Below are 26,022 nucleotides of genomic sequence, written 5' to 3' on the forward strand. Positions count from 1 at the left end.
CAAAGACTGACGTTTTATTGGATTTGGCTTTGACGAGCGCTGACAAACCCTGCAGACACGGGTACAAAATGATTGTAAACGAACAGGCCTTGCCAGCAGTCAGGAAAATTCAGAGAAAACGCACACACACCAGTCAAAAGACAGATTCACTTCCACATTCCTTCCAACACCGGCAACTGCTTCCCGATTTTCTTTATGCTTTTCTTTGTGCTTTCAGTTCAGCAAAAGTTAGAAAGGATAATACATTTGCAAAGTGTGATACCAAATTGTACAAAACTGATCAGTGCTATGGGGTAAGAGGCAAGATGATCACTTTACAAAAGACTGTAAGATCACCAGCATTAATTTAAATTATTTCCCTTTCTGGACTTCCAAGTCCCCCTGGCAACTTTAGCTAGGAAAATAACATGCATCCAATAGAAAACTGGTATTGTAAAGACATTTTCCTTATGTGATACATTCTTGGAGTGTATGGAGTGAGAATTTTAAAAAACTGTATTTTTTCTTTCTTTTTTGCCAACACTTAGGCGTTAGAAATAAGCCCCAGTAAACCTACTGAGCATACCCACAAAAGGGAGTAAGTCAGGACAGATTCAGAGAAGGAGAGATGGAATCCAAGACACACTGTCACTCCTGGGCTCCGGGCCCCAGGCAGGACGTGTCCAGGACGCCCCACTGGGGCCTCAGGAGCGACAGATGACATATCAGAGCGAGGAAGAAAGCCCCCGCCCTCAATTGCAGGACAAATGAGCCGTTTTTGCCGTTGGATGTCTTGCTAAGACATCTTAACATCGTTGGATTATACGGCCCATTGGGCTACATGACCCATCCTGAACGCTGAAATAAAAATCGTTAGAAAAATAATCTGACCAAGGATAACGAAACCATTTTTTTAAAAAACAAAAAGTTAAAAATATCTGAGTATTCAAATCTAACCTTTTCACGCTATCAGTTTTGGTTTCGATGGATTCTATCAAAGGCAGCGCGCTGAAAACCACGCGACCACCACAAGGTTACGACGACTGCTTAACTGCACGATGCCGACGCTTGCTTTGCTCGTGGCCTGATTATGACACAGCTTTATTAGAGAGCGGGCCAGGAGCAAAGCTCGCGCGCCCTCCTTCCTCACCAGGCCCCCCGCAGGCCGGCCCACTGACCTGCAAGTTGTCAGCTGTGGTCTTTGCAGAGGACCCCACCCTGATCACGTGATCGAAGAAACCAAAGTCACATCAGCCCTGCAACGCCAGTGAGGCCCTGTCACCCCAAGTCGCAGCTGGCACCGCCAAGGCAACGCTGGGGCCCTGTGCTGGGGAGTAGCGAAGGGGGCTGGCTTGGGCTGTGGTGAGAAACTGGGGCTCCTGCACAGGGGGAGGGAGAAGGCCCGAGGTCCCCTGAGCCAAGAGCTGAAACTATGTTCCCCGCAAATTCTGCACCACCTCCTTAGGGCTGTAAACTCCAGACAGAGCCGGGAGGGGCCCCAGGGGCTTCTCTAAGGTTTCGGGGTCTGTGTCCCACCTGCCACTCAGGCTCGAGGGACAGACACACAGCTTCCCAAGACAGATCCATCACCTAGCCAGCACTGCTCTGAGCTGCATTTCTGTTTTTCCAGCTGAAGTCTGAGCGCCTTCCACCCGATTGCTGTAATTAACCAAAATTAGAGCTTTATGAAAATCTGTAAGTGCAAGCTTCGACATTTGAAAAAACGGAGCTACGAACAAATAAATAAGCAGAGACAATTCTAAAAGGCTGCTTCTTTTGCCTTCTAGCAGGAACCCACGTTTCAGACACGGCGACCGCGCCTCTGAAGACGTGAGTTGGGAGTGAAGATGGGGAAGCTGCTCTTGGGGCCGCCAGCCATGGAGGGTGTCGGCTCACACAGCACGAGGACCCGGGCGCCCAGGGAGGACACCCTAGGCTGGCCCAGAGGTAGGAAACCAGGGAGGAAACCAGGCCAAGGCAGAGGGAAGGAAGTGTCTGACCCCTGAGGGCAGAGGCTCTTCTCTCCCGCCCCAGCGCCCCCAACTCGCAGGGTCACCCCTGCTGAGCACGCACTGTGAGCGCGTAGAAAAAGCGTGGTATTGCTGATGTGGTTACAAGTCACCTCTACCCCAAACTGCCAAACACCCCCAGAACACGGGAACAAAGCCCTACATGCTTTGAAAAAGAAAAAAGACAGACTGTTAGACCCAAGACCACCAGAAAACCAGCCTCGCTTGGCGGTTCCACACGTGCTGGGCGGGGCTGGCGAGGAACTGAGCCCCGGGATGCCACCGCGCGCATCAGTGCAGGGGCACCGGGCAGCGTGCTCTCAGCCCATGGGCCTCGCCGCCACAGCCGGAGGCCCTGAGGTCACCCACAGCTGGGAACACCCGGGGAGTGGGGAGCTCGAGCATGAACGTCTGCAGCAGCAGCTCAACGTCTGCCCGTGGCCCCGCGGCTCACCCAGAACCTCGTACACACAACTCATGGGAATTTATAAAACAATAAAAAGGCCCCACTTTTAAACGTTATAATTTATAGAATACTCTGTACAAAAGCAGTCTGTGAAAGGAATGACTACCCTAGAAGAAGTCTATAGCTGTCGGCCTCCTCTTTGGCGTGCTGGTCAGCGGCTTCTTGGTCCCCAGGGGCGTGCTGGCCGGCGAGCTGCTGGGGGTCTTCAGCACTCCGTGGAGGGGTCTCTGCTCAGGGTTGAAGGCCACCCGGGAGGGGCCCGTGGGACTGACCAAGATGCTCTTGTCCGTCTTCTTGAATTCTGCCCCGGATGAAAGCAAGGCCACAGGTTAACAGGGGACGCACACCTCCCTCTGTCCTGCCGGCAGCACGGGCTCCCGCAGGCCCTGAGCTGCGTGCTCACTCCCAGGCAGGGTGGCGCCCTCGCCAGGCCCGCAGAGAGGGCCCGAGAGCCCGGGAGGAAATGGAGTCACCAGTGAGGCTCCTTCCCTCGGACTTCCATCCTCCTCGGAAAACGCCCTGAGGCCGCCTGCACGGCCGTGGGGGGAGCGCCAGGTGGGCCAGGTCGCGTGGGGGGGTTACGGAACATGGGCACTCGGTGACCCCCGGTTTGGGTCTGGGATGAACCCCAGGTTTAGACAGTTGAAGGAGCCTTTCCTTCCTGGTGGATTTGTTCCCCCCATTTTCTCCAGCACTGAAGATGAGAGCGTCACAGGTCCTCTCCAGACAGCCCCTCCCTCCTGCACACGTGCGTGTGCACGCACACACGTTTACTTGTGGTCCTTAAAAACAGCCAGGACCTAAACTCATTATGTACTTGTAAAAACCTTGGTTTCCTCCTTTGAAAGACAAAGCAAGGCAAGTGAATCACACCCGTATTGAAAGCGGTAAGACAAGTGTGCCCCTCTTCCCCTCTCCCCGGGCAGGCAGCCTGCAGACCTTCGCGGAGGCAGGACAGACCGCCAGATGGCGGGCCGACAGGGCTTCAGAATCAGGGCAGGCAGGCCTGGAAGCCGAGGCCCTCCCGGCCGCCCCGGGAGCAGCCCAGCGATGGGCCCAGGCCCTCCCTGCCCCGCAGAGCGGACGCCGACTCACCCGCCGTCGTGTTCCTGTTCAGCCCGAACGTCACCTTCTTGGAGCTGGACGGCGTCCTGTGTGGCTGCAGAAGAAAACGACACCGAAAGGAGCAAAGGACCGGCCCAGCCGCCCCGAGAGCCCACGGTGGCCGTGTCGCAGGCCCAGCACTGGCGGGCCAGCCCCGCTCTGCAGTAACCGCCTGTCACTGGGTTCCCGGGGAGGAGAGCAGAGCAAAATTACGGTGTTTGAAACCTCCCGGGAACAAGAGGAAGCTCACCATTAACCCCATCCACCTCGCCCCAGAGCCCCGCCGTGACCTCGTAAGGGGAGCGATGGGCCCGCTCCTGTCACGGAACCTGACTTCTGGGGGCAACGGACTGGCACTTCCCAACTTCTCGTGCAGGAGGACTCCAAGCAGATTGGATGTTCTAACAATTCATCAAAATTAAGTAACTGCTTCCTATCTGACAAATTCCTAGAAGCGTCCCCACTCTGCATTATGAAGCACTTTATCGAATCCTTCTTAGAATCCCAAATCTGTGTGAATCCCATAATTCTACTTTATACCATTTTTGCTTTAATATCAACATTTTAAGAGAGGGACTTCGCTTGTGTGAGTCTTGAGTCATTGAACAAATATCCCTAAGATACCTTAAAAGAAACCCAGGCAGCGGTCACCCTGCCAGTTCGAGTGGGTGCTATTTAAATGTGAGCTCGCCAGAGGTGTCCGCAGCAGGCCAGCTCAGCCCGCCCGCCACAAGGCCTCCGCCAGGACCTCTGTCTCCTGGAGGTGGACTGGACGCACCCCCAGCGGCCCGGCCTGGGCACCCGGCACGGCTGGCCCTGCCTTCCTGAGCCCTGAAACAGTGACCACCCTCTCCCACCACCGCGACTCGCTCTGACCGCTCCCCTCGTGTCCCAGGCAGATCTGTGGACCCAGACTCCCCAGAGCTTCCGCCCCCCCCCTTCGCTGCCTAGTCCTGCGACTTCTCGGACACGGCACCCCAGTCCCGCCGACGCGGAATGGTGTCACCGACCGCACCTCAAGCTCCCCGCTGAGCCCTCGGGCTGCCCGGGGCCGGAATGGCTGCCTGAACAAGGCTGGCACGCCGCGAGAAGCGGCAGAGGCCAGAAGTGGGGCCCGAGGCCAGCGCGCAGAGCCCGTCTGCGCCTCGGGTGGCCGTGGTGGGCCGGGGGGCAGAGGGACAGCGGGCGGCGGGGCGAGGGTCAGGTACCTGCAGCCCGGGGCCTGGCGAGGTGGCGGCCCCGCTGCCCTTGGCCTTCCTGAAGAACAGGGGCTTCGGGGAGGAGGAGGCGTCAAACTTCACAAAGTCCCTCTGGGTCCTCAGCTGCTTCCTCAAAGGGCTGAGCGCCCCACCGCTCCCCTGTGTGCAGAGGGGCGAGACGGGGGTCACACCCCCCCCGTGAATGCAGGAAGCGAGCGGACACAAGGCGGGACCCACTTACCAGCTCACCCCAAGCCCCCCGTTTCCTGTTCCAGGTGTGCAAACACCTCGCTTCCTGAGCAGACGCCACACACACACGAATGCCCGCCTCCCCACGCTGGCACCATGCCGACGGCCAGAGGTCTACCTTCTCAGCCACGAGAACCCATTTTTACCCATCTTCAAACTTATGCCCATGTTCTGAAGATCTCTGCCTTTCAGAGACCATCTACTACACAGTAATTCACTCTCATTTCTGATCAGACATCACTGCCCACGGACAGTTTGGCACGGGAGGGAGAGTGTGAGGCTACCAGGTCTGTGGGTCCGTGACAGGCAGAGGGAATGTCCCCTGGATGTTTCACACTGACAACCCCATGGCGGGCTCCGCTCTATTCCTGGGGTCCCAGGGGTCTGGGAAGCCCAAGGCAGCCCACTGGTGGTTTTGGCAAGTCCCTGGGGTTCCTGGTCCACGGTGTCGCACACATGGACAAGACACGCCACCCCTTGGGGAGGAAAACCTCCCCCGACCCTGTGACTCATTTAGCAGCCCCTCCAATCCTCTCCGAGGAGGGCTACCAGGGGCAGAGAAACGAGACCCAAAGAAGGAAATCCCTCTGATATTCTTAGTGAAGAAAGGGCATCAGTGATAGTGGGTGAAGGGCAGAGGCCGCAGAGCCCAGAGAAGGCGACACAGCTGACACGGCAGTCAGGGAAGGTCTGAGGTGAGAAGAGACTTCCTGAATCCCAGCTGCGCGCCCTGTTTCCCTGGCTCAGACTGGCTACGGACCCACTTAGGGATCCTGCACTGTGAGGCCCGGAAGCAGCGTGTAACCCAGTCCACACAAGCTCTGTAGACGAGGGCCTTGATGTCGTAACTGCTGCAAAGCAGGAGAAGCAGATACGCATGCTGGGCAGGGGTCAGCTAGCCTGTTCTGGAAAGGGCCAGGGAGTAAACGATTCCGGCTCTGCAGGCCGCGAGGTCTCCGTCGCACTCCTCAGCTGTGCTGCGAGAGGCAGAAGCAGCCAGGCCGGCGTGGGTGCCGCTGGCGGGCTGTGTGCTAGGGAGGCGACGCCTGCCGACCACTGGCACAGACGCACTGCACGTCCAGAGAGGAGGGTGTGAGACGCAGACCTAGAGCCCAGGTCCCCGTCTATAGGTGGCTCTAGAGATCCAAGTGGACAAAAAGTTTTTTCATTGAAAACATCAGTGAGATAAGAGAATTTGGGGCTTCTGCCTTTGCCAGGACTGGCCACGAGTTGAAAAAGAAAAATGAGATCAGCGTGTGATGGAGATACACACCTGCCTGTTTATCTGCTGGGACTGGCCACGGGGACAGTTCCCCAGACTGAGGCTGGCCCTGCCCTGGCCTCTGCGGAGCCAGAGGGGTGGGGGCTGGGGGGGACGCAGAGGAAGCCACCGAGGGGGTCACTGCTTGCTCCTTGGTAGAGGTTGTCCAGAGCCATGACCGCTCCCTGGGCCCGGGGCTGGCTGTCCCCTGCCCTACCCATGCATGCAGCTGAGCAGACAGGACCCTGACACTCCTGCCCGGGAGCTACAGCCCCCTGCCCTGGGCCCGGCTGCCTTACCAGGGCCTGCACGAGCTTGACCCCTCTGTGCTCCGCGCACTTTGACATCTCTTTCACTTTCTTCCTCTTTTTCAAAACGGCAGCTTTCTGAGCAGACAGGTCGTGGAGGTCATGGCCGCCAGACTCCCTCCTCCTTTTCTTCAGCTTCCCGCCCTGGGGCAGGATGGCAGGGCAGTCCCCTCTGTCTGCTGGGCTTGCTGGAGGGGGCAGGGGCCAGGCCAGCATGGGCGGGCCGCCGCCGTTGACCAGGAGGGCGCCGAGCTCGCGCGTCCTCTTCAGGACCGGGGCGCTGCCAGCCAGGGCCGCTGCCTCTGGGCTCTCCACCTGGACCCTCAGGCTTCTCTTCCTCAGTCGTCTCCTCCTGCTGTGCACGGAGGCGGGCTCCGAGCCGCTCTGCTCCCGGGGGCAGGACGTGGCCACCGTCCCCAGCTCAGCCGCACTCGCCTCCTGGGCTCTTCCGGGACCGGCCTCCGGCTGTCGGCTGCCATTCTGCTCCGGGCACGTGGCCTCACCACCCGGCCCCAAGTGTTCAGGCCGGAGGTGGTTCTTCTTCTTCTTTTTCCTTTTTCTCTTTGGAACACTGCCTGCGCTCTCCTCTTCCTCGGCAGGAGAGAACTTGGCTCCTAGAGACACAAACCGGTCAGAGAGCGCCCCGGTGCCCAGGCCACCTGGCCGGCCTCGTGGGGGAGCGCCCCCACGGTCTCCCAACAGGTCCTCCTCTGCGCCCTCGGGCCCCACGAGCTTCCTCACCCGGCCCCACCTCTTCCCTGCCCCGGCTGTGGCCGGAAACCTTCCTAAGCCCTGCTTTGATATAAATGCATCTGAAATAGTATTCCGATTTCTACTAATTTGCAGGCCCAGGCCCAGTAATAAGACAAATGCTCCGAAGGGCAGTGTCCACCCAGCATCCCCCTGTCCCCACCCACTTTCTCCACTAGGAGTCAGTAAATGCCTTTACTTTAGGGAGGCTGCAACGTGGTTCCACAGGAAACAGCAAAACACTCGGACAGACTTTCTGTCTCAGCCCCTCAGAATGACGGCTTCCGCTCTGTGATGACCCGTGTGGACGGCAAAGGCAGTCCCCGCGCCGCCCCCCTTTCACCCCCGCCCTCACAGACTGCGGTCTTTGCGGCTCACCTTTCCCTCTTTCCATGTCCGTTTTCTCCAGAAGTTTGTTCCCTTTCTTCTTATGCCTCCCTTGACTGAGGCTTTGGTCATCTTCGTCAGCAGAAGCGTCCTCAGCAAAACTGAGGTGAGAGATACTGCCTGCTGGACACCAAAGCCCCTTCTGGTCAGCTTTCTGAGACCGGCACCGCTCTGTCCCCAGGGCCTCCGAGCCATGCCCCTCCCCACGTCACGTGGGTAGAGTTTTAACACTGATTTCTGCCATAAGGCCCTCACTACTCCTCCGACCCCAACCCGAAAGCTGGGACACAGGAAGTACAGACTTAAAAACGCTTTGTGGGGTGTTCCCTGGTGGTGCAGTGGCTAAGAATTCGCCTGCCAAAGAAGGCGACACGGGTTCGAGCCCTGGTCCGGGAAGATCCCACATGCCGCGGAGCAACAAAGCCTGTGTGCCACAACTACTGAGCCTGTGCTCTGGAGCCCACGAGCCACAACTACTGAGCCTGCGCTCTAGAGCCTGTGAGCCACAACTACTGATCCCACGTGCCACAACTACTGAAGCCTGCGCTCTGCAACAGGAAGCCACCGCGATGAGAAGCCCACGCACCTCAACGAAGAGTAGCCCCCCGCTCGCCGCAACTAGAGAAAGCCCGCGCGCAGCAACGAAGACCCAACACAGCCAAAAATAAATAAATAAATAAAAAAAAAAAAAAAAAAAAAAAAAGCTTTGTGGATCTCTCAGCTGAGGCAAGGGACTGCAGACCTGGGGTGACACCCTCCACACCTCAGCCAGGTCTGCAAGGCCCTCCAATTCTAAGCTCCCCGTGTGCACGAGGGACGGGGCAGCAGACCATCCACTTGGCTCAGTGTAACCAAGCTCACAGGCGGCAGCTTCCCCTGGGGGACGACTGATCACACAGCAAATGAAAGGGACTCTGAGAGATCAGCTTGTCTTCTTCATGAAGAATCCACCCCGCCCCAGGGGCTCGCGCCCGCGTCTGGCTCCGCGCTGGTCTGGACGGGGGTGGGTGGCGGGCTGGAAAAGGCCCGACGCCGGGTTCCTGAGAGGGCCTCTGCTCAGCTGAGCAGACTAATTTCTCATGCTTTCAATTCATGTCTCTCAGTCCTGTTTCTCAATATTTGGCACAACCGCCCTCTGTGGGGTCCACGCTTATTAAGAACATCACCAATTAAAATCTTCTCATTTTCCTCACCTTCAGAAAGATCCTGGAATCTGAAACAGAACACAAGAACGCTTCCTAGAGAAACCCTGTCTTTCTGTCTCCTGTAAACATATGCACTAACCTTTTAAAATGTAAGTGATACTTGTCTTTCCTTAAAATAAAACCTTTGTTGAGATATAATTCACATACTAAACAATTCACTCATTTAAAGTGTACAGCTGAATGTTTTATTATCAATATATTTTTATTGAAGTATAGTTGATTGACAACGTTACTAGTTTCTGCTACACAGCAAAGTTATTCAATTATACACACATATGCATTCTTTTCTTACATTCTTTACCGCTATAGTTTATAACACGATGTTGAGTATAGTTCCCTGTGCTACACAGTAGGACCCTGTTGTTTTCCATTTTACATACAGAAGCTTAAAGGGTAAAGCAATATTGGGGGTTTGTTAACTCAGCTTCCTTCTTTCCTAGAAGGGGAGGTGGAAGAGGAAGGTGGTGTGAGGCAAGGGTGAGAAACAAAGGACAAAACCCCCTCAAGTGTCATCATATCATCAACAACACGAGGATCTAAAGACGTGTCTTGGCACATCCAAATGAAACGGAGAAATTAAAATCTTCTTCTTGTTTCTTAAGGCTGAAAAAGCTTACATCTCTACTTACATTGCATTCTCTGCTTTGTTACCAAGTGGAGACAGCCTAGCCGTGTTTTGCTCTACACGACTAATGTATTAGAACAAAAAGAAGTGTGAGCCCTGTGCCGTGAGGGCCATGTGCCGTGAGGGGGCATGTGCTGTGAGGTGGCAGGTGCTGTGAGGAGGTGTGGGGCGGGGGGGGCGCGTGGGCTGCATGGCAGCGCTGGGCAGCAGACAGGCCCGCGTCCAGCTGCGTCTGGCAGCGGGGAGCCCGGGCCATCGGTCGCCTCCCCGTGCCCCAGCTAACTCATCTGTAAGTGAGGCAGTGACAGAAGCCGCCCTGTGGTGCCCTCCTGAACATGAAATGATTTATGTGCAGCGCTCAGAACAGGGCCGGCTCACAGTGTGTGATCAAGTTCAGCTGTTACCTGTCATGAGTCACAAGCCCCGGGGCTGTGCAGTGAATCACCTGAATGGTTGTAATGGTGTCACAACCACGCTTCTGGCAGACAAAGTGGGAGCTGGGGGGCGGGGAGGGGGAAATAGCTGAACCGCTATCCCAACCACACTGCAATTTCTTGATTAGTAGACTTTACACGTTCTCCACAGGCTTCCTTCTACATCATCACGAAACAGCTAAGAGGTGGGTTTAGCTACCTCTGCAGAATGAACTTGAGGGGCAGGGGAGCGGCTGCTTTTATAGAATCTTTCAGTTTATGTGTGGGTACTGCAAGACTATGAGTAATAATATTATAGGACCGAGAAAAAAGGGAAGCATGGTGACAGCTCATCTCATGGCAAGAAACAAAAGGGCCGGACTTGAACACGAACGATGAGCAGGTGAGACCTTCTTCCCCGATCACTTACTTTTTGATTAGCTTGGAGAGACGTTTCCTGTTGAAGGGAGGGGTGTTCTTCCTGTTGGTTATTTCCAGGAGTCGGTCGGCAACTGCCTTGTAGTCAAACTACGTGAGAAGAAAAGCTAAACATCAGGCCGAAGCACAGCGCTGCCTGACGTGGAAATCACATCGACCCGAGACAGGAAAGCCAGAGCTCGGGGCTCTAAAAGCATCCCCGACGGGACGGTGCACACGGCACGCCTCAGGCCTGCCAGCCAGAAGCCAAGCGCTGCCCTTGAAAACCTCCTTCTCTGTTCTCAGAAGAAGCTGGTCTGTATTTGTTCTATTTCTTCTTTCTGAAAATTCAGTTGGGTAAGCTATGCTGTTCTGTAAATTGAATCTAGATGTTCCATTTGTACTTGGTATCGTAGTAAGCCTCCTTTATTTGAAAAGTACCACTGGGCTCCCTTTGTTGGATGGAACAGAGCAGATCTTAGTAATTCAGGCCAAAACGAAGACTGACATCTTTCAAATTGCCATCATACTTCAATCTCTTTGTCTCCAATAAGCTCATTACAAGAAAGGCACCAGTGACTGAAGGATTAAAGAAAACCTTACGCATTAGGCGTGTGGTTTAATCACCTCTGACCCTAACTCCCCAGCAGCCAGGCGGCTCCACAGCAAACCCATATTCTACAAAAAGCGACACCTGCTACCAACCTGGAGAAGCAGCCCGGCGTCCTCCACGCCTCCGCCGCCGCCCCGTCTGCCTTCCTCAGCGACTCCCTCTTTTCTGCAGTGATATCTGCCCAGTGCTATCAAGGAACACATCCACAGACACAACTCAAATACATGGCCATGGCTACCCCCAAAGGAGCCACCCACCATCCAATTAGGTGCCTCTTAGTGAAAAACAACATTTCTTTTTCTTTTCTTTAAAAAAAAAATTATTTATTTATTTATTTGGCTGCGCCAGGTCTTAGCTGAGGCACTTGGGATCTAGCTCCCCGACCAGGGATGGAACCTGGGGCCCCTGCATTGGGAGCTCGGAGCCTTATCCACTGGACCACCAGGGAAGTCCCAAAAAGAACATTTCTTTACAGACAAAACCCTGCAAGTACATTTATAAAATCTCCCAAAGATGTTTTGGATTTTTAGTCCTGGGACATTAAAAAAAAAAAAACAAAAAACACCTGGGAGAAATCACACATTTTTGCCTTTTAATTACCTCGTAGACAAAACCCCACTGTGGAGTGCAGTGGAGGTGGACAGGAAACCTGTGGGCCGGGGCTCAGGCCAGTGGGAGCAGGGCAGACAGGGTCTGTCCCCGGTCTCAGGAAAGCTGAGGCCGTGGTGAACGCTCCATAGTAGCACACTGACTCTCAGGGGGCCGCCTCAGGAAACACAACGGGCTGCTGTTGACGTGACTCTGGCATTTAGGAAATAATCCAAAGAGCATTATAGCTCATGGAGAAGCAGGTAGAAATCACTATTGGAATCACACAAGCTCTCACAGGTGTCCCGTCTCTGGAATCCTACCAGCTCCTGAGCGGTGTGGCCTCAGGGCAGAGCCCGGGGAAGACTTGGCGGGCCCCACAAACATCTGATGAAGAACCGGGGGGGGGGGGGGGGAATCTTGGGAAGCGCTCAGGGAAGAGGGGGAACGGCTCTAGTTCAGACACGGACGTGGCAGAAGGAGAGGGCCAGGGCCAAGTCAAAACGTGCTCAAGGCCATTCAGTGAGTTGTCACTCATGCTGAGCTTACAATCAGAATATCTTATCTTTTCTTTTGCAAAGATTTGTCTTTTCCTGACTAAACAATATATGATCATTGAAGAAAACTTAGAAAAAACAGACAAAAGTACAAAGAAAATAGAAATCACCCACAATTTTGCCACGCAGGGCTAGCTCTTACCGCCTTGGTGTATATCCTTCCAGATGCATACGTACGTGTTTATATGCATATGTCTAAATATACAAATCAGGCACCTTCTACACAGAGTTTTTTGGTCCTGCTATAAAAAATTTTAAAAAATTATATCTTCTCTATTAGTTTTTGAAAACTTTCCTTTTCAGTGGCTCTAGAACATTCCAAAAGCATGGGTACAACCTGAACTAGCCCTTTACCTGACACCGTGGCACCAAGATGCTGAAAACCAGCATGAGTTCTGATGAGGCCGCATTTTAAATGCCCCACGCAATTCCCACGGACACAAACAGCGCTGAGAACAGGGTCCATCCACAGTGGTTATTTATACACCCGAAGAAAAAGAACCCTGGAGGAACTCGGAGACAGAAAGGAGAGCTGCAGAAACAACCATGCGTTCCCAATGCAACAGTAAATCAGGTCTCCCGTCAGGGACCCTCTTACAGACACAAGACCACATTAAGATTTTTAAACACATCAAAAAAGCCGAAGGAACTCCCTGGCAGTCAAGTGGTTAAGACTGGTTAAGACTCAGTGGTTTCACTGCCGAGGGCCTGGGTTCAATCCTGTTCTGGGAACGAAGATCCCACAAGCCTTGCTACGCAGCCAAAAAAAACAAAAAAAAGCTGAAACAACAAAAACACACAAAACCCAAAGCAACGGCAACGAAAATGACAAAACCCTCAAAGAAAGCCCTGCGACCCTGGGAACTGCAGAACTGTGCATGAGCCCCAGTGTAACCAGGGGCCCTGGACCCGAGTGTGTAAACACAGCCCCACTTCCTTTCTCAGGTGGGGGCCAAGGCAGAGGCACCTCTGATGAATTCCAGGGTGTAGTCAGTGAGCTGGCAACAAATGTATTAAAAAGTGTTCCTCTGAGTGAACCTTACCTAAGAAAGACTCTTCAAGTAAATTCTGTTACCTGTTTTCTTTCTACTGATTGCTTTTCTCCACGTCATCTCATTTCCAGACGTCTCTTCCTCAGAGAGGTCACTGTCACCCACTTTGGTTTTCTGTTCCTCGACCGTCTCTTCAGGTGCGAAAGGAGACTGATCTACAATGACTTCAAAAACACCCCTAGCTATAGTCTGTACCAGAGTCTGGCTGAGGGCGGAAGCACAGCAGAGAGAGCGTGGTTAACAGTCGGCCTGGACTTGGTTCCCTAAAGGAGCACAGAGGGCCGGGAAGTGGAGGAAGTCACCACACACCCCGTCCAGCCCCCCGGGGACCCGCTGGGCCCAGCGGCCGGCACCCGCGTTTCTAACCACACCCCCGTGCCAACCAGCTGCAGCCGCCAGGGGCCAGCTCGGCGCCATGTGCCAGGCGGAGGGACCGGGGGTGGGAGGAAGCCCGGGCGATGGGAGGGCGAGGTTCCTGGAGCTGCTGGGGGGCCCAGCCACGACTCAGAGCTTCCTTCCAACGCCGCGCAGCTGTTCTTAGCTTTGGAGGGCCTGTGCGCCATGCTTCACCTACAATTTTACCACCACCTCCCATAATGAAGCACCAACCGAAGCAGTAAAATCACACGTGGACTACTTACTCCTTAGTCTTGGCGGCCACCTTGCAGAATGGGTCAATAAACTTGAGGTTCTGATCGGCCAGCAGCTGTAATTTAGAAAGAGGAAAAACAATGAGGGGGCAAAAAAGAGCCTTTCTCCTTTCTGATGTGCCCTCGAGAAAGGAACCATTCACGTTTCTCACACAGACTGCATCAGACCAACACGTATCTCACAACACCCGAAACACACTCCGCTGAAGGTCACGGATGCCATCCAGCCAGCTGGGCATCTCGGCGCAGTGAGCAGAGAGCACTGCCCCTCCCAGCATTCCCAACACATACTCCTTCCTCCACAGAGAAGTCCTACTCAGACTCTCCCCGACACCAAGGTGAAGGAATTAAAAATCAAATGTCCACCGCAGAACCCTCGTGGAAGAAGAGAGTAAACCCCTGCTCCTAATCCCAATTCAGATCGTCACCGGCGTGCTAAAAATTGTGTATTTCCTTTCTAGCCCTTTGTCTGTTCACAGATGAATATATACTTAAAAAGCCACCCCATTTGCCCAGCTTCGTCTGTGGCCTTTTTTCCCTACTGCTTTTTATTTTTATTTTTTGGCTGCACCTCATGGCTTGCGGGACCTTAGGTACCCGACCAGGGATGGAACCCGTGCCCCCTGCAGTTGGAGATGCCAAGTCCTAACCACTGGACCACCAGGGAAGTCTCCCTACTGACTTTTTAAAAATAATTAATTAACAAATTTATTTTTGGCCGTGTTGGGTCTTAGTTGCTGCCCGCGGGCTTTCTCTAGTTGCGGTGAGCGGGGGCTGCTCTTCGTTGTGGGGCGCAGGCTTCTCATTGCGGTGGCTTCCCTTGTGGAGCACGGGCTCTAGGGGCGCGGGCTTCAGTACTTGTGGCTCGCGGGCTCTAGAGCACAGGCTCAGCAGTTGTGGTGCACGAGCTTAGTTGTTCCACGGCATGTGGGATCTTCCCGGAGCAGGGCTCGAACCCATGTCCCCTGCATTGGCAGGCGGATCCTTAACCACTGCGCCACCAGGGAAGTCCCCCCTCAATGCTTTTTAAAAACTCGACATCACAAGCATTTCCTCATGTTACAGAAACCTTCGCTGGACTGCATAAGCTGTTCTCAGTTCTGTTGTATAGACTGACGTGTACACCCTTATTGCATAAATCTTTATCCACATGACCCATCACCTCCTTATGGCACATTCCTAGATGCGCGAAGAACTACGTCAGAAGAAAGGCTGACCCATCCGCGCTGCTACTGTGGCTGGTAACCCTGAGCGCCAGCCAACAGCATTTCCACCCCCAGCTCACAGAACATTCAGGGCAGGGCCAAGGCACTGCCTGTTCGGGGCAGCTGTGGCCACGTTACACTGCCGCAGGGCGTCTGCCCACTTCTTACCTCTTTCCCTCCCACCTTGGACAGTTCATCCAGATAGATATCAATGAAGTGGAATTTCACTCCGTTTGGAGACTGACTCTCAGGATGTAGGATCTCCTTCATCAAGACGTCCAGGAAAAGCTTGATTCGGCTACAGGAAACAACACACACGGTTCTGTTAACCCCAGCTGCCAACATCCTCTCTTCCCCCAGAGAAATTGGCAACGCTCTCGTGCCCCCCTGCTTAACAAGCAATGCGAGGCGGAAAAAGTTTGACAACCACTGAAACAAGTATAAAATGCTAACTGTCACGTGTGCTCAGATCTGCTGGATTTGAAGTTCTTCACGCGTAAGGATGTTTTGCTCTTGGTACGCAGAGTGGAAGGCGTGGATCAGGCGATTCAAACTTGTTAACTGAAAGACCTGAAACCACACTATTGCCTTCAAAGTTTTAAGGCCCCCAAACGCTAACCCGTATAGTTTACCAACCTTTCTTCCCAGCCGTTTCGCTTCAGAACTTCAAAGGACTGCCTCAGGACCAGACGGATCAGCTGCAGAGACAGACAACTTTCGTTACAAAGAAAGGGAAAGTGAGAAATACTCACCAGCTGAGCAGGATGACGGGTAGAGCCTGCATCCCCAAAGTGAACAAGTTTCCGCAATAATCATATTTAGCTTCTAGAACAAACACTGTTAACTAAGGATGCCCAAACAAAACAGACGGCTCTGAGCGCATCTCCCAATGCGCTCCGCTGGTCGCCTTACCGTGCGCTGCACCAACCAACCCTGGCACGGTCCGCCAGCTGCCGCCCGCCCCCAGCCCCGAGTAAAGGGGCTGTGGCCCCGCCCTCACCATGTGGTACTTGTCCAGACGCAGCCCGTCGATGTCTGGCCACTCCCGGTTCACGGTTTGCCAGAAGGTCTGGATGAACAGGTGCTCTGCAGTGAACAAGAGGCTCTGAACGCTTGGTTTACAGGGTACCATGTTACCACACAGCAAGAAAGTAACGAAGGGAGACAGACTAGGATTGTTTATTCACTCTTCTCAAGAATTCTTGGGCAGCTAGAAAATCTGGTCAGTAACTAAGTATGCTCAATAACTTCTTTTACATTTACATAAAAGCTTATTTTAGTAACAGGAAGGCTGGTAATATCTTAATGTTCAACTCAAATGCTGTCTGGAGAGTGTTTCATTATCCACTGCCAAGCCACGTTTCTGTTAAAAATCAAAAGATTTCCTGAGCCACAGCTACTGGCCCTTTTTCAAAGCCCATCTCTACCTAACAGTCAATCCAAAGCCATTAATTCTGATGAACACTTGGAGGGTCCATGTAGAAACTCGGCTTTTTCTTTTTTCATGTTCAGTGTCAGCTGTGTGAGGTCTAACAAAACATTCTATTTTTCTCTTCTGAGCCATGAAATTGGCACTTTTTCACCCCAAAATAAGTTTTTTTTTTTGCTTTACTTCTTTTTGCACAATTCTCTCTTGATATATGAAAAGCTACAGTATACTCCACGTGTAGAGTTTTGGTCCTTACGAGGTCAGCTGAGACCCTGCTAAAATCCAGAGAACCACTGAGGGTTAATAAGGCCAGTGGATGGCTGTGTTCTGAGGAGGGCTGAGCAAAAGAAGCGAATTCTGCTTTCTCTTCCTCTGTAACTTATCAAAGCCTGAATGTCTCAGAAATAATTAATTCCTCCCTTTGTTTATTCTTTTTGGTCAAGAGGGGTTACTTTACAGCCTGTCACCAGTGATGACCTTAAATGGCTCTAGTCTTAAGGAGGATAAGCCATCCTCTACATCCCGAGGTTACTGCAAACACCAGCATATTCACACACAGCCTCTAAGAGTGCTAAAGTAACTCAGGATTTGGAAACTCTGGAGGACTGCTATTTCTTAAAATATTTTTTTGAAATTTCTGAGGTGCCAAATGTGGTGTCCCACAGGACACCTCCTTCGTCACCCTCTCAGTGTGTTTAACAGTTTCCCCATGGGATGGTTTGTCGCCTGACATTTACACACTAGCAGCCCAGGTTCACGTGAAGCTAGCCCATTGGAAAACGGAAACTTTGAAGGAAGGAGAAGAAACAATATTGACTAGATTTCTTAGGCAAGTTACCAAATCTGATGAACAAGGAAGTTTTGAAAGTCATGAAAATATCAGGACTTACGAGCCTCTGAGTTGTTAACAACATGGATGAGTTGGGATATAGTGTTCGCTAGCTCCTCCTGCAAAGGTGGGGTTGGGGAAAAACATCGGGGTTATTACGTGGTACCACTGAGATGACAGCATCACGGCCTGAGGGGAGGGGCGTCTCTAGCTCTTGTTCTCAATGTCACTTCCACTAAGAAGAGTGTATCTGGATATCTGGATTTCATCAAATGTGAAATTCCCAATTTCGACAGACCACTGTGCCAACTCAACATGCCTTTGAGAACTGTCTAAGCCGCACGCTTACATAAGTCATCTCCAGCTATGCGCTCAAATGACCTACAGAAGAAACACACTAGCTGTCAACAAATCCTGGCTGTCAAAATACAACTTGAATTGAGATTCCATCCAAACCCCCAAATAATGGAAACACAGGTGCCAACGAGGGGGAGTGGCCGGCAGGCAGACACCGGGACTGTCATTCCACGAGGCTCCGTGTGGAACCAGGAAGTCCTCTCGTTGGCTTGCTAAGAGACAGGCTGCAAAGGCAGGGTGGTGGGAAAGGTTAAGGGCATCCAATGCCACGGGAAGAGCCCGTCCTGCTGAGCCACACAAGCTCGCTGGGGAGAATTTGGTGTCTTGGTCTATGAAGAAACCTGCCTTGAGGAGTGTCAACAAAATAACTGTTTATGAGTTACAGAAGGAAAGAACAATCCCTGTAGATACTACCTGGACTCAAGTCGTTCTTACGCATTTTAAATGAACTCCCAGACTTGCAAGCGATATTCCCTTTTATCTGTTTTCATCTGTTTTCTTCCTCCACTAAAGCTGTTGGTTACTGTTACTTTGAATGTAACTTAAAAATATTTTGCTCTGCTATCCTACTCAAAACATGTTCAGTGGAATAAAGGCAATAAATCAAAGTGAGTCATTACACAGCTTAGGGGAAGTGGCAAAGCTGCATGGTAAAACCCAGCCGAGTAAAACCTACCCACGATGTGTCAGGGGGCTGCAAACAGCGTTTCCTAAGGCTGACCCTCTACTGCTACAAAGGTAGGCCTGTGTTTACACGTCAGAACAGAGCTCTTAAAGAGCCTAAACCATTTTCTTTGATAGTTTTGGTGGCGGGGCTCGGCGTGCTCAGCAGACAGGGGTCCAGGTGAGCACGCACACCTGTGACAAGTCTCCAATGCCTTTGCGGGTGAGGCCATCACGTCTGGGGCCGCGGCTCACTCTACAAAGACCCTGCCCCCAGCATGGGGGCCGCCCAGTCCCGGGCACCCACTTAGCTGTGGCAGAAGTGGGCCTGGAGCCGGGGTAGCTCACACGATCTTAGACTAGTGCCATGCTGTTTTTGACCACAAATAATAAAAGATATAACAGAAACTTTAAAATAAGTAATGTAAATAAAACCTACCGTGGAACCTATGAAACTGTGACAGAGAAATAATAAATCTAATTTATGTGTCTTCTTTGCTCTTTGAAGAGTTAATTAACCTCACTGCTTGCATCCCTTTCTATATGGACAAGAGGTCAGAAAGTGATCCCTTGAAGCAATGGTCTTCAGTTTGTTTCTGTACATTAGGGATGGATACAGCATAAAATGGGCAGGTCTCTTATCCACCTGTGCCAAAAATCCAGTCATATGACAAAGGGAACTGTAGGTTACCTGTAGAAGGGGTTCATCCTGCACCCACATGCAATAGAAGAGCCCTTTCCATATTTTTAGAAGTTCTTCTTGGCTGAAACCTCCTAGAGGGTAAAACAGCATAAAAATCTTATTTTAGAGTCCAAACATTTCCTTTCTAAGTTTAGAACTGCCACGTAAGCCGTGAAGATAATACTGCATACGTTTTCATTCTTTCACTTGCAAATGTCTTTTTAAATCTGAAGCATACATTTTCTTGCTGTTACAAAACAAACACACATAAATTAGGCAGTTTTATCAGCTATGGGGCAGGGCGGTAGTGGTGGCGTGTTCTTATTATCTGAGGAAAGAAGCAAATGTCATCACAACAAAACATTAACTAATTAAGTGGTCATTTACGAGTTCCCCCAAGTGGCCCTCTGCCTAAAACTAGCACCTCACCCTGCACACCAACATTTTCACTGGTCTTGCAAAGCAAAATTGCAAATCCTACAAAAGATGAGGGATTTGCTGAAGTCCCGTAAAACCAGCCCAAGGAAACTGGCAAAGCTTTGGGATATTTTTGCAAAGATGACCCTTTTAAGGATCGTACGTTCGGCTGTACCTTGATCTCCCTCTCTCCTGGTTACAGTTTTCATTTACTGGGCAAGCGTAGTCTTGTTTTAAGTGGCATCACCCTGGTCAGCCTTGTTCTCACTCATTATTCAAGACCCCCACCTCTGCCTGAACCGCCTATGACGAAGCCACACGTTGCACACAGACTTCTGTCTCCTGCATGGACCCCAGGTGTCCGGGAACAATTGCTGAGTAACATAAGAACCCACAAAATCAGGTAAGTGTACACCCTTGCAGTTTCCAAGCCTATGGAGAACAAACAGAATCCTCAAGCCTTGATGCCTGTTACAAATGGTCATTGTTAATATTTCACTAGAAGGTACTAGGAAGAATCTTTTGGAGCAGCAAAGGATAAACTAGGTGAATGTAAACAAGTATGTATTTGGAATCAATGTGATTTCAATACTCCAAAGCATAATTAAGTTAAAAGTGACAAAGAGATCCCTTTCGATAGAATGAGGTTTATTTATTTTATTCAGAGTATGTTTTAGAGCTTTGTAGGTATTGATTTCCAAGTTACTAAAGACCTTTCTCATACCAACAATTTCATTATAGTGCATTTTGATTCTTTGTGATGGGCTCTCACTTCACCAGAAACTACAGTAACGTTGGTTTATTAAAGTGCCTTTCCTTTAGGGGTCGGGCAAATGATGTGCCAACTGGTTTCCTCCCCATCTTGTAATAAATAAGCCACAGCTGACTGCACAGCTATAGTGTAAGTGATAATAAGTTCCACCAGCGCAGAGCCAACTGCAGTCACGACCGTAGTAACTTTGTCAAAGTCACCTGTGTTTACAACCAATCGTGTTAAGACTAATGAATTAGTGGATCTGGGCAAGGATCATCAATGGCTGCTAAAACATTAGGTGAAAAAATATCGAGGAGCGTTACAATGGATGAGTCAGACCAACAACACCCAAGCCCATTGATGTCCCACGTGATGCAATGCGAAGAACACAGCATCACTTGTTAAGTATTCTCTCAAAAACGAAAAAGCTAATCTATACCACTTCAAATCTTAACTATTAATACCAGTTTGCAGGAAATACAAGGGTCAGAGGAACATGTCAAATGAGACCATGGGACGCAGCCAGCAAAACCCCAGGTGTCGGAAACTCTATAGGACAAATGACCCGGTTCCTCCAATGAATAAACTGCAAGGGAGAAAAAGGTGGATAAGCCTGCTGGAATTTAAGATCAAACGCAATGGGTGGGTCTTGTCTGGATTCTGATTTGTCATAAAGAATCCATGGAATGATAGGAAAAACTCAACAGATAAGGTGTGATAATGGTGCTGTGGTTAGGTTAGAAGGGTCCCTATCTTAGAGATACACACTGAAGTGTCAGGAGATGAAATGAGATGCTGGGGATTTGCTTCCCAAGAATCTCGTGGGAAGGAGGAAGTGGGCCGACTAGACAACCCGGCCAGGTAATTAATAAATACTGAAGCAAAGTACTGATATTTGAAATTATGTACTTGAAATATTCCTTAATTAAAAGAAGAGAAAAAGAACTGCATGAGATTATCAAAATGTTATCACGGGCTGTTTTCTTTCTTCTTTTTACTGTTTAGAAAAGTCATCATAATGAAACTGGAAAAGCACGACCACTGATGAAACAGGACTTAAATGACGCCAGTTCCTGCATGAGGCTTGGGACTGGGCATCCTGGTTTTTGCCAAGCAGCTACACGGTCTCCCCCTCCAGGGCTGCCCCCCTTCAAGGCAGGGCTGGGCAGGGCTCACCTACGTGGTGGCAAGCAGCCAGCTGGGCTTATGCCAAAGCAGCAGGAATCCCCTTGCCCACGGGGCTGGCGCGAGAATGGGCTGGTCATCCCCCTGCTGGTCTTGTTCAGGCCTTAGGAAAGACTCTTGATCTCTCCCGGGAGACTTGAAGAGAAGACACGGTTTGGACCCTGCCACACGGCTGGGAGCCTGTCTGAGAGTGGAAGCGTCAGGGGGCAGCAGAGTTGTCTGCAGAGAAGCTGGGCTCTGGTGCCATCAGTGGAGCTCCTGCATAAAGCTGTGCTTCGGTTTTTTTCCCCTGAAAACTAGTGTGGCTTGGATATTCTGTCAAGTTCCAACTGAAAAAGAGTCCTAACCAATAAGAACATTTATGGCAAAAAAGTCATATACTATATCAGAGTACACAGCTGAAAGTGGCTTATTCACTGCTTCCCACACCCGGTCCCCCCCCCCCCAGGCATCACCTCTCTCTGCCTGGTGGCATCTTTCCCGTGTGTGTTTACACAACACTCATGTGCGATACAGAAACGCACAGGTGTGTGTGCTCAAGCTCAGAAGCCTTTTCACTTAAAAAGAGCACAGTGTGTATTCATCTCCAGATGGCTTCTCTAAGGGCAGCGGCACGTCAAACCACCTCTAAGTGATCATGTGAGGCGCTCAAGCATCTCTGGATAACCCACACCTGTACCAGGCAAAGGTGTGCTAGGAGGCACTACAGAGGCCTTTGTGAGGGAAAACAGCAGATTTCGACAAAGTAACAGGTGAGAGCAGATCCTGGACAGCGGGCGGGAAAGGGGCTTGGACGTGAAAGCGTATTCTGACTTTCGTCCTACGTGGAGCAACGAAGTACAGCGGGAACAAAGCACTGGGCAGGCCCTGGTCCGCTCCTTCCCGGCTGTCCCTCCCAGAAAGGCCTTGAGCCTCCTGTTCGTCACCTGTGACACGTGTCAGGTTCATGCTTAGGGTCAAAACTAAGTGTACAAACGAGAAGCACGTTGTAAGAGCAAAGCACTACGCGGTGGGCGGGTATCACTGTGATCGTCCCATGTTCTCTACCCATAGCCTAGTAGAGCGCGTCTCCCTTAAAAAACACCTGTTTCCAACATTTTATATATATATATATATATATATATATATATACATATATATATATATATATATAAATCCCTCATTTTCACCCAGGAATTTAACTGGTAAAAACAAGGTACCAATCTTTGAAGCATGTAAAGCAAAACACAGAAATGCTCATCATCTAATTTCCTTCAAGACCCTGAAGATGAAGTACGACATATCTGAAGCAGTTTGTCCCACAATTGCTTTTGGATTTGTCTTTTCTTCTTGGGGGTTGAGTTTCTTAAACTTAATACAACTAAGTTTCTAACAATAATATAGGTTTACTTGCTTCAGAATGAATGAGGTGAACATGAAAGTGAGACGTGGATACAGCAAGTCCAACAGCTCCTCTCATCACGAATCAGCCCAGGAGGCAGCTTAGACGGTAACACGTGACCCCACACCTGTGTGGAAACAGCCATAGCTCCCCGTTTCTCTAACTACTGAGTTGAGAGACCCCAACCCTGACAGTATGAAGAAACTCTTGTTTCCCCCATTACTGCCATTGGCTCTAAGACACCATCAACTATAAGATGTACTGTTATCTCATGTGCTGCCAAGAGAAAGCAGGAACGCAAACGAAACTGTCACAAGGTTGATTTTAAAATTTATCCCAATTTTGGATGTTAAATGCTTAAAGCTGCAGAATGGATAAAAGAGGCAGAGATGCTTGTCTGTTCTGTTCATTGCTGCACTCCCAGTGCCAAGAGTAGTGCACGAAACAGTAATAGCACAGAGGAGGCGCTCCACACGTTTGCTGAATATATGAACGAATAAACAGGGACGAAATGAGCCCTTGTGAATAAAACCATGGTTATCCTACAACTGTGAGTGATCAACAGGAACACTTAAAGTAGCAGAGCAACACTGAGTTGCTTTAAGTTCTACAAAGATTTTCAAGTTGTTTTTGAAATCACGAAGCTCTCTATGTTGCTAACAGACAGCAAGAGTAAAATTTCAGACTGCCTTTACTATGCCGAAGACGACACAGAAAACTTGGGTCTGTCAGTGAGATTCACTGTCAGCCCAAGTTATTTCCAAACTTGTGTTTCTATTCTGACGAGCACAGCTGTGGCAGACAGTTTTATTCTGTCCCATCATCACTGTCTAGACATTCACTTTGCAGTTAGTTTTTGGAAGGCCCGCTACATTCCCTGCAGTGTGGGCGTGGTGGTGAAAAGGAGTACAGGACAAGTAACTCAGGTGGGATGGCGCTAACGAGACCCCCGGCCTCCTCCCCCAGCATCACCTTGGCATTTCGGACCCTGAGCCTGTTCACCAAAGGGGTTTGAGCACCAGGCTCTGTCTGGCTGCCTCAGCCCGAATGTACTGCATCTGGCCCCTCTTCTGTTCCTGTACACAGGAAGGCCCTCGTATGTCTGGATGTGCGCCCACTTCCGGCTAGGAAAACAGACGGAAGCTTACAGTGTTTTGGGGGGAGAATGGCGCATCTACTGATAATGCGAAACAGTGTAGCTAAGTGCCACAACAGAGACATACTGGATATCTCCAAATCCTAGAGGAGCAGGGTGAGGTGACAGGTAAGGAATTTAGGGGCAAGCGATGCTGAACTGAACGCTGGGAGTGGATCAAGGCTGGGAACCTTTTCTGAGTGGACAGGAGAAGCGAAGGCAGAGGTGATAAATGGTGTACGGTACACCAGGAATCAGTGTGGAGCAGTCACATAGGGGCTGAGGTGGGGAGAAGGAGAGGGCAGATCACGGTCCGCAGACCTGGAATTCCAGGAAGGTGGTGATGTGATCCAGCTGTTTTAGGAAGATGAGCCCAGGCTGGTTTGTGGAGCATGGGTTCGAGGGGGGCACAAATGGAGTTGTTAGATCAGCCAGGAAGTAAGCAAGTGCGTAAGTCTAGATGAGATGGAGGGGCCATCTCAGGGCAGAGTAATTCAGGAGAGGAGACAGTGGGTGCAGGGTGCAGGGTGCAGGGAGAGGATGAGGAAGAGTAGTCCAGGCCATGCACGTGTCCAGCTGGAGTCTGAGTGGAGGATGGAAACTGGCAACCAAAATAAAAGAGCACGAGAGACTTCCCCGGCAGTCCAGTGGTTAAGACTCCGCCTTCCAATGCAGGGGGTGTGGGTTTGATCCCTGGTCAGGGAACTAAGATTCCGCATACCGCGCAGTGCGGCCAAAAATTAAAAAGACCACGGGCAGCAGAGAGGCACCAGAAGAGAAGGTTTTGGAGGGAAGAAAATGAGTCACTTTTGGGCATTCTGAGTTTGGGGACATGCAGGTGGAGACGTCAGGTGAGTAGGGCATATCTGAGCTGAAAACAGCAAAGGTCTGGGATAGAAGGTTACGGTTAGGAACCTCTAGCATACATGGGATAAGAATAACTTAACTCTTTCGGGGAGACCCCTAACAGAATCGAAGTCAGAAAGCTTGGCTTCATTCCTCTTTCTAGCAGACTTCCCATGAAACGGTATTTTCTTTTTCCTGGGTAGTCTTTCGTGATTTCTTGTCAAAATAAAACAAACTAAGGATGTCAGTACAGGGATAAATGATATCAATTCTTTCAAATAGGCTCAAAGTATTAATACTAGCAATAAACAAATCAGGTTTTATCTTAGTGCAATAAAAACCTCCACTGCGTACAGCAGTTCATTCCTTCAAGGGTTTACAGATGAGGTAACAAAATCCGTCAATGGCTCCCCACTGAAGTTAAAATCCAAACCACAAAAGCCCCGTGTGACCTGGCCACTGCCTACTTTTCCAACTTCATCTGTTAACACCCTCACCCTCTCTTACTGACCTTCCAGCTCTTCCCTCTCGCCTCCTCTCAGACCTGTTGAACGCCACCCCGAGAGCCCTGCGGAACAGCCTGTATAGAGGAGCTCTCTCTTTCCTTGGTTTTCGTTTTCTTTACCTCACTTATACGAGCTCTGTTTCAGTTATCTATTCCTCCCTGGATTTCCCGGGACAATTTCCTCGAGGGTAGGGTTTCTATCTTCTCTCCTGTAACCCCAGAGCACCTAAAGGTGTTGGTCAAGTGAGGACGTAACTCAATGAAGAGCGCACCAGAAGCAAGCAGGAGAGTCCAATGATCCAACATGGGATCGGACAGAACGGGTCTAATTCTCAGCTTCCCCACTCGCTGTGACTTTCGGCAGACCACCTAACCCTGTCGGCCGCAGTCCCTCAACCGTAGAACCGGACGAGACCCGGCAGGAAGCGGACACAGAAGCACATGCAGGAGTACGAATCGGTGCCGCACGCCCCCCCCCCGCTCCGCCGGCGGCTCCCCCGGCCCGGCCCCCCTCCCCGCACGCCCCGGCCCAGCCGGGGCTCCCCAGCCCCCGCCGCCATGTGCGCGGCGGACCGCCGGGCGCCCACCTGTCTCCCTCTGCGTCTTCACGCTGATATACTGGCGCAGCTTCTTCACCGCCCGATCCCGGATGCCCTTCTCGTGGGACGCCAGGCGCTGAGCGAACTGGATCTCGGCCGGCTGCATGGCGGGGGCCATCGCACCCACTGGCGCATCCCCGGCCGCAGCCCGCCGCCGCCGAGCGCCAGCCGCCGTGCTGCCCGTGCCGCGACTGCGCAGAAAG

The 26,022-nt window shown here is 51.3% G+C and overlaps 1 protein-coding gene across 2 annotated transcripts; it reads right to left on the reverse strand.

Moving 5' to 3' along the window:
* On the reverse strand, positions 1 to 25,998 carry RRP1B (ribosomal RNA processing 1B). 2 transcript variants are annotated; one of them, XM_029214357.1, is made up of 16 exons: positions 25,808 to 25,998; positions 19,007 to 19,089; positions 17,357 to 17,414; positions 16,038 to 16,123; positions 15,674 to 15,735; positions 15,206 to 15,335; positions 13,824 to 13,888; positions 13,206 to 13,387; positions 11,078 to 11,172; positions 10,386 to 10,483; positions 8,906 to 8,925; positions 7,704 to 7,832; positions 6,567 to 7,189; positions 4,767 to 4,916; positions 3,550 to 3,613; positions 1 to 2,755 (listed from the first exon to the last, which is right to left on the reverse strand). In XM_029214357.1, the coding sequence occupies exons 1-16, from the start codon at positions 25,935 to 25,937 to the stop codon at positions 2,562 to 2,564; spliced, it is 2,169 nt and encodes a 722-aa protein (XP_029070190.1). In that variant the 5' UTR covers positions 25,938 to 25,998; the 3' UTR covers positions 1 to 2,561. The 2 variants fall into 2 exon arrangements, with proteins under 2 accessions (XP_029070190.1, XP_029070189.1); XM_029214356.1 differs by having other exon boundaries at positions 7,704 to 7,835.
* Between the last annotated feature and the right edge of the window lie 24 nt (positions 25,999 to 26,022).

The sequence above is a fragment of the Monodon monoceros genome, unplaced genomic scaffold (genome assembly GCF_005190385.1).
Source record: "Monodon monoceros isolate NGI ecotype Baffin Bay Population unplaced genomic scaffold, NGI_Narwhal_1 Super_Scaffold_11, whole genome shotgun sequence".
Lineage (NCBI taxonomy): Eukaryota > Metazoa > Chordata > Mammalia > Artiodactyla > Monodontidae > Monodon > Monodon monoceros.